Below are 13,548 nucleotides of genomic sequence, written 5' to 3'. Positions count from 1 at the left end.
TGCCACTTTCTCGCGTACCCTCACATAAGTAACTCACGATGTCGTGAAGCGAGGACACACCAGAGTTAAACGATTAGCGGAACGGAAACGAAGCAACGCACTGCACACAAATAGTCTTTCTACGAACGGCGAGATGGTTGAGAAAGTGGAGTTCGGAGGGGAAGCCATTTATAGCAATATTAACGCGGTTGCGTGCGATCAGTATTCTCATTTAAAAAAAAAAATCGACGTCCATTCCGCTCCGTAAGAAATGCGCAGCAAAGCTGTTCACTAAGCACCACCACCACAACTAACGTCAGACTAGCGCCATCACCGCAACTAATTTTAGGCAGCCAGTGCCACACCTGCTGCTGTAATACATTTACGACTGCGATAACCATCAAATTGATTTTTGCCGTCGGTTCCGCCGTCCCGTTCCTCATAAAATACACATTGATGAAATTGCCTTGCACATTGGGCGTTCTGTGTGACAGTGAATGCGTGGGAAGACTGCCGTGGTCGCGGCTGAAGCAGAGGTAAAACGTGCCGGCCGTCTGCGTCGCGCGAAGGCGCGTGGAGGGATGATGTAAGTGGGGGGAAGTGCGTCGCTCCATTGCAGCGTGACAGCTATTTCGACGGAGATTAGCAGAAGGAACTGGTCACATCTTCCACGCGGATGAACTTGTAAGAATATGTTTTAACTTTATCGCTTAACCTTAACGCTTGTGGTTTGCTTTGTTGCGCAGTTGTGCAATCTTTACCACTACTTAAGTGTCCTAATTTTTTTTCAATTATATGGCCAGTCTGCTTGTTTTTTGCCGTCACACACACACACACACACACACACACACACATATATATATATATATATATATATATATATATATATATATATATATATATATATATATACATATATATATATATATATATATATATATATATATATATATATATATATATATATATATATATATATATATATATATATATATATATATAAACTGTTGGGAAATAAATATATTTATCCTTGTTGACAACGCTCCCGTTGTGCCATATCCCATACCTTCGCGAAGACTAACTGGCCCATTGAATTATTACTCCCACTATACACACACACACACACACACACACACACACACACACACACACACACACACACACACACACACACACACACACACACACATATATATATATATATATATATACCGGGTGTTCAAAATTAAGCTTTATGATTTTTTTAAAATTAGGCGCTCGAAGGCACGTGAGAACCACTTGTGCAAATAAGTTAAGCGGCCAGGGGGACAGAAAGTTAGATGATAATTATCGCTGTCAGCAGCCCAATTAACTAAAATTTAATAATTAACTTTTTACTGGCTGCGGTAAGTTGGCATGTTTATATTGAAAAAATGTAGGCAGTGGTGTTTGTACACAGTTTCAGTTGGAAGATTTTTTCTAGCACGCCTGTGTTCCGAGATATCCGGCTCCAAAGTTTAATTGTCTTTCGCACGATTACGCATGCAAGAGGGTGAGGGTCCGCGCAAAGCTCCTCCCTAAAGTGACGCATCTGTTGCGTGTGGTGTTTAGTGTGTGAAGAGGGTGGAAGCGTAGGCATAGGTGATAGCAATTACCCTTGCCCTCTTCGGCCGTCGAAATCAAAAATCGAAGAACGCTTGCAACCAGTGTCGTAACACGCAACTGCAGAGCCTCTAACGATAGTGGCAGATACCATGCCGAGATAATGGTGCGAGCGGAGAATCTGGATGCCAGTGCGCGTGCGTAATAATCACTAGAGAAGCATGCGTGGTCGTTGCCTGGGCTACGCGAATAGCGTGACTGCTGATGTCCGAGTACTGTAACTTTTATTGAAACAAGAGCAACAACTCCACCAATAATAACTGAAACAGTTTTATCCTTGCTAACGCATATTTCCTGCTGCTACATAAGCATATTTCGGTCATGCACAAATCTCATCGAAACTCTTCACCTCTCAAGACGTCAATGCCCCAAAAAGTGTTCAAAATGCCTGCCTTCGGCAGCAACGCAAAGCATGAACCGCTGTCGCGTCGACTCGATGACTCGGCGCAGTACTTCTGCAGGAATACTCGCACAGGCAGATGTTATCCTGTCCTTCATGTCATTAACATCGCTGGGCTCTGTTACGTAAACTCGATCTTTAACGTAGCCCCAAAGGAAAAAGTCGAGCGGAGAAAGGTCAGGTGATCTTGGTGGCCAAAACATCGCTCCTGCGCGCCCAATCCACTGTTGTGGAAAACGTCTGTCCAACCAGTTCTTCGCCCTGGTAGAAAAATGTGGTGGTGCTCCATCGTGCTGAAACCATACTTGGCGCAGGTCATTCAGGGAAAGACTGCAGACAAGATCATCAATGACAACACCTAATATTTCTTCTGTGTACATCTTTCCGTTCAAGTTGTCCTCAAAAAAGTGAGGTCCGATGATCCTGTCCCCGAGTATGCCGCACCACACATTCACACTCCAGCGAACTTGATGCTTGTGCTGCCTCAGCCAGTGTGGGTTTTCTTGTGCCCAATAATGGGCGTTGTGAAGATTAACACTTCCATTTCGGCAAAACCGAGCTTCATCAGTCCAAATTATTCTGTGCAAAAAGTCATTTTCTTGATCAGTTTTGATGAGGCCCCAATTGCAGAAGTCAACTCGCCTTTCAAAGTCCGCCTCATTTAGGTCCTGATGAAGGTAAACGTGATATGGATGGAACTTGTGCTTTCTTAAAACATTTGTGACTGTTCCGATGCTGCGACCGCACTGATCGGCAATCTGTCGGATGCTGAGCTCTGGCATCGAGGTTACGCACGCGACAACGTCGATTTCAAAGTCTTCATCGACGATTGCCTTCCTGGTCCGTCTCGGAAGGTGGACAGAGCCTGTTGTGCAGAAGCGTCGAAACAGGTTTGTGAAAGTGGGCCTTGTTGGAAGGGGACGGTGTGGGTGGCGAGACGCGTAAAGCTCCATTGCTAACGAAGCGTTGCCATTCATTTCAGCCATTGCAAGCACCACGTCTACTTTTACTTTGGTAGAATACCTCACGCCAGAAGCAGCCATATTAGCTCGAAAGGACTCCACGTGGATTTCCTTGGTAGACCTTCAATGCAGAGACGCTGTGCTCTAACCGGAGGCACCCTAGTGCAGGACGGTCCTGCTAACGCGTTCACAAGAAGATGTCTCAGTGTGATCTAAAGTCACGAAAAAACGTCGCGAAAAATGGTCTCCTGTTATCGCGTTCATCAGGATCATGCGTAAGGCTCATGGCGCACCGCGCTGTCACATTTTGATTTCGCCGGCCGAAGAGGGCAAGGGTAATTGCTATCACCTATGCCTACGCTTCCACCCTCTTCACCCACTAAACACCACACGCAACAGATGCGTCACTTTAGGGAGGAGCTTTGCGCGGACCCTCACCCTCTTGCATGCGTAATCGTGCGAAAGACAATTAAACTTTGGAGCCGGATATCTCGGAACACAGGCGTGCTAGAAAAAATCTTCCAACTGAAACTGTGTACAAACACCACTGCCTACATTTTTTCAATATAAACATGCCAACTTACCGCAGCCAGTAAAAAGTTAATTATTAAATTTTAGTTAATTGGGCTGCTGACAGCGATAATTATCATCTAACTTTCTGTCCCCCTGGCCGCTTAACTTATTTGCACAAGTGGTTCTCACGTGCCTTCGAGCGCCTAATTTTAAAAAAATCATAAAGCTTAATTTTGAACACCCGGTATATATATATATATATATATATATATATATATATATATATATATATATATATATATATATATATATATATATATATATATATATATATATATATATATATATATATATATATATATATATATATATATATATATATATATATATATATGCGCACGAGCCTTGTTGTGGTCATCTACTGTGGCTACGCCGCAGGAAATTCGGTTTCTTAGTAAGTGCATGTTTGCTACAATTAGTATTGCTCCTAAAGTGCTAGCCCTTCTTCGTAAAATATTCGAATATGTTGCGATCGAATTCACTGCTTCGCCCTTTTGACGAAACTGTCACTTTGTTTCTTTCGAGTAATTGCAATAATGGTCGCGTTGTGGTCGTAGTGGTCAGCTGCGTTGGGTTCAACAAGCATACCTTCGGCCAGTGGTGGGTCCGGGGGGCAAATAACTGACGCGATCCCCCCCCCCCCCCTCGTCCACTACCATCGAAAGACTCTCTCAGCACCTCCACCCCCTCCCTTCAGTGCCTGTCGTGGACATCCTATCACCGACTAGGGAAAATGAGTGAAATTAGGACGCCTCTCTTTCATCGCCAGCTTCACTTCAAACGACCGCCTCCCTCCCCCCTAAAAGAGTGGCTGAATCCCCCCCCCCCCTTTGCCTTGAACACTTTTTTTTGGCCACGGCCAAATTAAGGCATGACTTCTAGAGCGTGGTTAGTTGTAGCGGATTGTTACAGCACAAAAATTCGAAGTATTCCCTGATGATCGACAGCAAGCAATCGTGTTTGCCTGCTAGTATGTATTGTCAACTATTACAACCGATACGTATATAGTTCAATTTCGTGAAATGGGCATTCTCTATAAAATTTGCCATGTTTCATATTGGCAGTTCTAGGGTTGGTATAGATTTTTTCACAAGTGAGAAAAAACGCTGCCATGCCGGGCTGCGCGCGAGAGTGTAGAGGCTGACGTCACAATATTGGCAGTGCATTGTGTGTGTGTGTGTGCGTCTGGGTGGGTATTATTTGAAATAATAGTATATCCCAACACCACCACTAGTTATTTCAATTAATATTAAGAGCGCAGTGCCATCTGTCTATACGCCCACACATCCGGCTGAACTTTGACATCTGTGTGAGCGGCTACTACAGGTTGCCGAGGGAATCGGAAGGGAACTATGCCTCTTTGGGGAATATGTATGTATTCTCCATGCCAGAAGTTGGATTTGCCAAAGGAAGCGTATATGAGGCAGTATTTTCTATTTATTATCTGAAGTCTGACAATCGTGCGATAAAGCAAAACCAAGGTCGACAAAAAGAAACAACTTGTAGTAGGCGGGTGCCATACGAAAAACATCAGCATTGTGCATGTACTGTATGTACTCGGGCAATGGCCTCCCGCCAAACTTTGTTAAAGAATCCTCCCCAAAGTTATATTTCGTGATTTCCCGTGTATTAGCCGCCCCTATTTTTTTAGAAGCTAAGCATGGTTATTCGTTGTGATGTAATTCTTTTTTCAGAAAAGACAAGGCATGCTTGCCGTAGTCTTCGGTGTCGCCATGTAGAAAAAGCACAGCCTCTGAGATTTAGCGGTTGTCTCGGAGGCGCTGCTCTTCACCAAGCATCACCGTCAGGATGCCTGAAGAGGACATCCCTCTTGGATGCGGGACACTGGGTTTACAAAGAGTGTGGCAGGGTTGCATTCAATACGGTAGAGAAAAGCTTCAAGTTCAAGTGAACCTCAAAAAATTTGATGGAGTGGTAGACGACCTCATGTGGTACAGAGGCGGGATTGTGGATGCGACGAGTCAATAGAACGACGATGGCGCAGAGCAACATTCTTGCAACGTCATAAAACTAACAAAGGTTGGTTTTCGTTTTAACCAGTACAAAGGTGTACTGCCGTTAAATAAAGGCATATGACGCTAAAAGCATGTATGAAAAAAAAAAGTGTCCTTTTCTCTGTGTATTGACCACACCTGCGATTTTCACCACAAATCTCAGAAAGAAAGCTGTGGTGATTGCACGAATATATGTATACGGTAATGCACTACTACCAATTGTGTCACGGCGTTTCCTGATCGCTCCATCCACTTTCTGGTGTACTTATGCACGTGCAACCAAGGCAAGGGCGGATCCAGCCGCTCATTTTAGGTGGGGGGTGGGGGGGAGTAGGGGCTCGTTTTATGTAACACCGAAAAGGTGGGCAGGGTCATTATTTTTTTGTTTTTACTAGTACAAAAACTCCTTCGCATCATAAATACTGTTAATGTGTTGGTTTCACTCATTTGTCCTAATTGGTGATAGGAGGGGGACTACAAGCACTGAATTGAGGGGAAGTGTGACAGAGATTGGGGGGAGGTGATTGCCCCTACCGCCCCTCACTGGATCCGCTACTGAACCAAGGGAGTGTCAACGAACGTCACTCGGTGGAGCCGAATTTGAAATATTCTAAATCGTTATACTTGTGAAAGTTTGCTTCTCCGCAATAACAGGCTTTATGCGGAGAAGCCTGAAATTGCAGGTGCACTCGTTTCACAAGCGGCAACATTTATGCCGATGGGGTACGCATCCACCTCAGTAAACACGCGTGTTGACGAATTTGAGACATAACTAACTAACTAACTAACTAACTAACTAACTAACTAACTAACTAACTAACTAACTAACTAACTAACTAACTAACTAACTAACTAACTAACTAACTAACTAACTAACTAATTAGTTATCTACTTACTTTCTAACTAATTGACTAACTAACTACCCAACTAACTAGCTATTTAAGTAATAAAGTATCCAGCAAATAAATTAACTAATTCGCTCACTATATAAGTAAGGCTGCATAAATTTGGATCCATTCTCTCAGTGTGCATACGTTTGCAAAGATAAAAGCAGTGACAAATTCAGCGGTTTTTGTATAGTAACGAAGGGTGATTTACGTGGTTACGGATGGTAACTTTTCTTGTATGCATCACGGCTAACACAATAAGCACACCATTATTCATCTCACTTCCACATCAATCAATGTACACGCCTTTCTACGGCACGCAGTACTGCTACTTAGCGTTGCCGTACATAACTAAACCTTCAGTTCGAGCGACTGAACTGATTTAGTAGCCTTAATTTTTTAAATTAATCTTTCACCTTATTTTTGACTCGGCTCGGATGTGCATGTGGCTGCGGGTTATTCAAGAAGATTACCCGGTTCAAATGTTCTCCGCGCATCTAGCGGGGAGGCCGTTGGCAATTCAAACGCTGTGTTATATTCGGTTCTTTACAAATAACTTTGTTGCAATACACTAATGTTTTGCTGTAAAGAACTTAGTTACGCAGTGAAGCATAGTGAGAGAGGAACGAAGCTGCTGTGCCAGAGTACGTGTTCCTTTATTAAACGCACTCACAAGCGTTGCATTCACTAACAATACACGTTACGAGGGCGGCTAATGCTAGCTTGAAGGGCTTAAAATACATTCCGAATGTACTAGTAGATTGACATGGTGACTAGCGTAGACAAATTGTAAGGGAACAAAGTATGGAGTGTTTAATGAAAAGGATTTGTGCGGAAACAAAATGCAGTCTCTACACGATCTATCAGTGTTTCGAATAGCCCCACTTTTTTATTTGTTTTTGTTGTATGTGGAACACTAAACTTGCCCCCACTTATTCTCAGAAAATTTTTAGCAGTGAGCCTCTATGAGGACAGTTCTCTATGTAAGATCACAACCAAGTGGAAAATTTTCAAACTTCATGTCAATAGAGAATATAGGGGAATTTGAAAACTTGTTTAGAATATGTAATGCGTTGAAAAGCTAAACAGAGAAATGATTGCTTATACTGAGAACATCATGTTGGAAATACCAGGGATCGTAAACCTGGAGATCTCTCAATCACAGCATGTCATTTAGCGCGAAAATGCTACACAACAATTAAAACCAGGTCAAAGAGGAAAATAAAAACAGAAAGACAAGTGTTCGAATATTCAGACGGCATTGCTCATGCCCTGCTGTGTTTTTGTTTATAGCAAACGATGCTGTTCTCCGACGAGCGTGATGGTCGATACAGTGCTCAATTACATTGAGCACTCGGCAGCCGTACCACGCAGTAAATACGTAAACATGCATGGTGTTCGACTTACGTGCGACCGACGCGAAACGACGCTCTGCTGGCGACTGTGGGGAGACGGGTACTGCGAATGCGTCGACGGAGTGCCCGTCAGGTACGGGTAGCGAAGAGCCTGTTGTCAGGTGGGAAAGAAAAAAGGAAATAGTGAAACGATCAGGCAACAATCGGCACGACCGTTGAAACAATCGACGTGAAACTGCAGAACAAAATGTATGCAAGTAGTGAGATGAGTGTTAGAGCTGTGTTTCGGAAGTGATCGTTCGAGTGCCCTGCATTAGTTGTCGCGCGACAAGAGGCAGGACTACCGAAGTTATGTGTCTCGCTCGCTGTTGACTCACTTTTTTTCCTGCAAGAACCTGTAGCGCAAAACTGCTGCACAAACGCACGCACGCACACACACACGCACACACACGCGCGCGCGCACAGACACACACACGCACACACACACGCGCACGCACGCACACACACACGCACACACACGCGCGCGCATACACACGCACACATACACGCACGCACACACACACAGAAAGAGAGAAACACACGAAATGAGAGTGGACGTGCCATTTTTCGCACTACATTCGTGTAGCGATGTCAGACCAAGTGGCCCAATAAGCAGTTCCTAGGTGACCCACCTACTGAGTCGTCACTGTAGCAAGCTGTGGTATGCGACATCTACAACAACTTTATCAGTAACGTAAAAGTATATAAATCGTGCGTAAGGGTGGGTAACAAATAATGATTTTAGTGTGTTTCCTTTCCTTTGCAGTGAAAGCTGTTATGAGATCACTTTTGAGTCACGCGCAGTCGTTTTCCACCACCGCCACCGCCGGTGTCCTTAACCATATCGCGCGAAAACAGAAAAAAAGAACCTTGCACCAATGACACAGTGGGGATTGAGCCCGGGTCCGCTGGGTGCCAGCCCAATATTTTATCGCCGAGTTAAGCCGGTGCTTGTAACTTGTTGTCAAACTTGCCTTAGGCAGGCATGACGTAGCACCACTGGCACAGTGGGACTCAAGCCCGGGTCCGCTGGGTGCCAGCCCAGTATTCTACCATTGAGCTACATCGGTGTTACGCTTGTAGCTTGTTGTCAAACTTGCTTTAGGCAGGCTTGATGTTGGGAAAGCAATCGCATTATTACGACTTAGAAAACGTTTTACAACGGCGAAAGAACAACCAGTCGTCGCACAATGCAAATAGCGTAATGAGCGGGCCGTCCAATGCTCCAAATTATCACAAAAGCTTCTTCTTGTTGCCCTAAAACTGTGGCGCATACCCATTTCAGCCATAATTCCTCATCATCGTCAGCCACAGCATGGACAATTGGCGCAAAATTCCTTGCAAGTGTTTAGCGGATACCACACTTCTCAGAATGACGAAAAATAGCATAGTGAATGCTGGCCTACTACCCAAAAGTTTATCATTAATGTCCTAGTGGGCGCCAAGCAAGTGTGCTTGCAGTAGTTACCCAATGAATGTTTTGAAAAGGCTCTGAAAAGCCGATTTTCCAGCTTTCGCTGTGACTGTGTTGCGCCTATCGCGCAGGTCTGGCGTTTTTTGCGAGCCTAGAAGTATTGAGGGGAGTTTTTCTAGAGCAAGGGGCAGTGAGTTGAATCCTTCCTTTCCTTGGATGCGCCAGTTCTGCCAGAGTAGAATTCAATTGCGTGTGCCTAATAAACCTTTTCACTAATATATTGCTACTTAAGATCAAACCATGCGGAGCATGTATCGTCAAATCTGATTACGGGCTACATTCTTACGGTGCTCTACCAGGGTGCAACCGCGGTAACCGCAATACCTTTTTTTTGCATCTTCACTCTGTACATGACATACCACACGCAAAGGAAAAACAAGGTTCTCTTTTTTCCTTAGCTTTCCAGTAGAACATAAATCTTGTTCAGAAACATGCCCCTTTACACGCGCCGCAACATGCCGCACGTTGAAAAAGTGTACCCCTTCTTGGTCGAGTTTTTCCGAGGGCCGTCATAATATAGTGGTCGGATTTACCCACAGGAAGAAGTGAAATCTGCTCCTTTCAAAGCTAGTGAAACTTGACCTTAGCCTGAAAATCCTGACGGCTAGAAAACCCTTCCTATAACGAACCTCAATTTGTAACTTATAATGATCCCACTTCACCGATCAGCTCAGTCGAATGTGGAGTGCCTAAAGGGTCAGTCACCCTTGCGGCCCCTTCTTTTCTTAATCTACTTCAATGACTTACCTCAGCACGTAACTTCTAAAGTTCATTTGTTCATCGATGACTGAGATGTGATCCGTGAAAATACCAACGCCCAGAACGTAACCAGACTGCCAACTGATCTTAGCGCTTTTTCTGACTGGTGTAACGACTGGCTAATGACACTGTCACGGACGGCCATTTTTGGTGACCCCGCGTCACGGCAATTAACGAACGCCGTACTAAAGAGAGCCGAGAAGTGCACAATGGGGTGCTCTTCTTCGAACGTCGCTGCCGACGTTTGATCCTTTTGTAACTGCGGCGGCGTCTGCAGGGTCATGGAAGGCCGCGATGTACCCCGAACAAGGATTAGACCACGGGACGCACCGGCTGAGAGCCAAACAGTCTGGTCGTTCCCACGGGGAAAACCGTGGGAAAACCTCTGGTGGCCAAGTCGTATGACAACACCACAACAGGCTGTCACTCTCGCTAGATGAGGGCCCTCTCCCAATTAAAAAAGGGTGGGGTCAATATATTTTTTGGGGCGGAGTTTCCATCAATGAAACGCGCATGATTGGACCCATGTAGAGGTCTCTTGTCCCCAAGGAAGAGAGCGAGGAGACACGAGGGAGATTTAAGCGCAGGATTTTGCCCTGCTAGGCAGACTAGTCGCTGACCAACATGGTGTAGAAACAGATCAACAAGCATCTCTTCTAGAAGTTTTTAGTGTGGCTCTGTATCGGCTGGCCACCTAAACTTAGCCGTTCGTCTAGTTGTGACGCGATATTAACGTCTGACACGTAGACATCGGGACTTCGCCTCGAGTTAGCTCAATCTGCCCGAAGTCACCTGCAAGCACTAGCCTCCCGGAGCCACCAGCGTTGCAACACCGCCGACATCGCAGTCGTTCCAGAACTCTCTTCGACTTCTCGCATTCGATCGTCGGGGACGCAACGCTGCCGGTCATCACACGTATGCCTTCACCTGTTTATATCTTCGAACTTTCTCCTCCGTAGTTCTATTGTTGTTAGTTTCTGTAGTTTGTAATAGTTCTCTCTCGTAAGCTGATTTATTGTTTTTTATATATTTTTTAGTTGTATCAAGTGTTGATGTATTTTATTAGTTGTATTAAAATGTTGTACTAGATCCCGTGTGCTGCAATATCACTAAAGTAAAGTTTGTTTTGTTTTCTCACGTCTCTGATCTCTTCAGTGTCTCTGCTTGCGTACGGAACGAACTAGCCTGCTGTCATTCCCGTCGCCGACTTCGCGCTGGCGACGCTAGAGTGGCAGCTTGTAACAGACTCTGAACGATGATAAATGCAAAGTCTTACGTGTATCCTATACTGCGTGTAATGCGCCACCATACCAGCTTGACAGCACCATTCTTGAGTCCGTAACGTCTTATTGCTACCTTGGAGCACACATCAGATTTAACTTGGTTTCTTCATATTCACCGTATTATAACAACGCTAACCGAACGGTCCGATACCTATGACGTAATTTGTTTCCTGATCCCGCACCACTAAAACAGCTTCTTTACAAAACCCTATTTCCTTTCTAACTTGAGTAGGCGTCTGCTGTATGGGACACGAGTCCTACCAAGCTGATTGGTTCTCTTGAATTTGTTCAAGATAACTGTTTTCGATTGATTCTTCACAATTACAATCGAACTGCTAGTATCTACTTCACAAAACCAACTCTCGCACTACCTTCACTTGCTTCACACCATTTATTTTTCTCCACTGCCTTTTTCAGAAATATTACTTCCGTAACAGCCATGTGCGTAATGAACAAATCGCTAAACCATCCTACAACTCCGCTCACATTGATCGCTCCCACAAAGTTGGAATCATTTCCTCGCACGTCGATCCCTGTTATCATGGTTTTATTCAGTGCACATCATAGACTTGATACCACCTTACCGGAAGCGCCACCACCATTGAGGACCCACCAGCTGTTCAAAACAAATTGGCTCGTAACTGTGCAAATGCAAGCCAAAAACCTTGTTTTTTACCTATTGTTTGAGGCGCTTCTTGTTTGCTTTTAAATGTTTTATTCTTTTTTTACTAACTTCCCTTTTGCAAAGCTTATTAACCTGAGGATATTAATAAAAATGAAATGATATCTCACTATGAATAAGTACAACTGCAACCTTTCTTGCTTACTATTCCTACCACGCACCACTATGCCCACTTCTGCCCCCCCCCCTACCCCTCCCACTTCATTGATCCACTGTTAATGACTGTTCATTCCAACTTCACTCGAACCCCTTCATTCCCACTCCCTTCAATCTCACTCCTTTCATCATCATCTGATCGTCAGTGTCCGCCAAGCAAACATGACTAGAAATATTTTTTCTGCAAAGGGTGCTTCACTGCAATTACACGTGTCGTGCGAAGAAGACATCTGCTTGCACTAATGGAAATGGCAAATTACGTCGTCATGACAATTGTGTGCAATCATTATCAAGCTTTCTACTTAATGATAAATCAAATGCTTTTTTTCAATCATAGGCATGCGTAGGGTGCGTGCGCCATCAGCTTAGCTATTTATTCAGTGTCCGCCAAACAAAAATAGTTCATTTTGTTTTTGTAAAGTATGCTTCACCTCAGTTTGTTGTTGTGCGAGAAAGAGAATTTTCGCAGCCACCATTTGTAATTACTACCGATTGCGTGCAATCCACATCAGGCTTTCGACTTAATTATAAATATGATGCCTTAGTTGTGTTACAGAGGGTGGGAAGGAAACTATTACCTCCTCCTGCCCCTTCTCCCGCAACGTTTGACAGAAAGCAATATGCGCAATGAATGCTAAAACCAAAGCAGAGCGATGGCGTGCTTCTCGCGCCCTGGCTTTCTGAGAATGGGAAAAGCTCTTTGAATGCAACATCATGGGTCATCAGTCACTACTATCGTTAAAAAAAGTCACAGTTTCACTGCAAGGGTGAAGTAATGAATGCGATAGCAACATCTTAGAATGTAACGCTGAGAATAGCTAGCAGATTGAAACGTGCAGCGCGCTGCCCACGCACAAGTGACGCACGAAAACCACACACACAGAACGAGAGCTAACTAACAACGTTTTCAGCTCGACGCTTAACACCCTGTTAACACATAAACGACGCACGAAACATAAATAACAGTTACAGGTATGAGTGCGAACTAACGAGTGCCTCAGTTGTTACTTCGATGTGTTTGAAAAGCGCGCTATTTTCGCAGACGGGGCCTGTTCAGTGGGCGAAGTGACCTTTGCGGCCCAGGTAACTAACGGGATCCTTCCGGTGAAAGGCCAAGGCACACGATTCTACCCAACGAAGGGTAAGCGCGCGCGGACAATTAAGCACCTACCCCCCCCCCCCGGCCTTATACGCGGGCAAAGTACACGTGGAAGATAAGCGCGGGTGGCTTTTTTTCTTTCTTGAGTTTTCATATATATAGATACGTATACATACACGATGCATGATGGTGGCAGCGGCGGCGACGGCAAAACCAGCCGAGACTCTCCTATAACTGCTATCGC

The 13,548-nt window shown here is 44.6% G+C and overlaps 1 protein-coding gene across 1 annotated transcript in view; it reads right to left on the bottom strand.

Annotated features, from left to right (window-relative positions):
• The window catches only part of LOC119164809 (serine/threonine-protein kinase ICK), a 56,262-nt gene that overhangs the window by 6,812 nt on the left and 35,902 nt on the right, over nucleotides 1–13,548 (bottom strand). Inside the window, exon 5 of the mRNA XM_075873712.1 lies at nucleotides 7,865–7,963. Within this exon, the coding sequence (XP_075729827.1) occupies nucleotides 7,865–7,963 (99 nt within the window). The remainder of the gene's footprint in view (nucleotides 1–7,864; nucleotides 7,964–13,548) is intronic.

This window comes from Rhipicephalus microplus, chromosome 9, assembly GCF_043290135.1.
Source record: "Rhipicephalus microplus isolate Deutch F79 chromosome 9, USDA_Rmic, whole genome shotgun sequence".
NCBI lineage: Eukaryota > Metazoa > Arthropoda > Arachnida > Ixodida > Ixodidae > Rhipicephalus > Rhipicephalus microplus.
The sequence above is the reverse complement of the archived record's forward strand: the minus strand, read 5'-3'. Positions and strand labels throughout refer to the sequence as shown.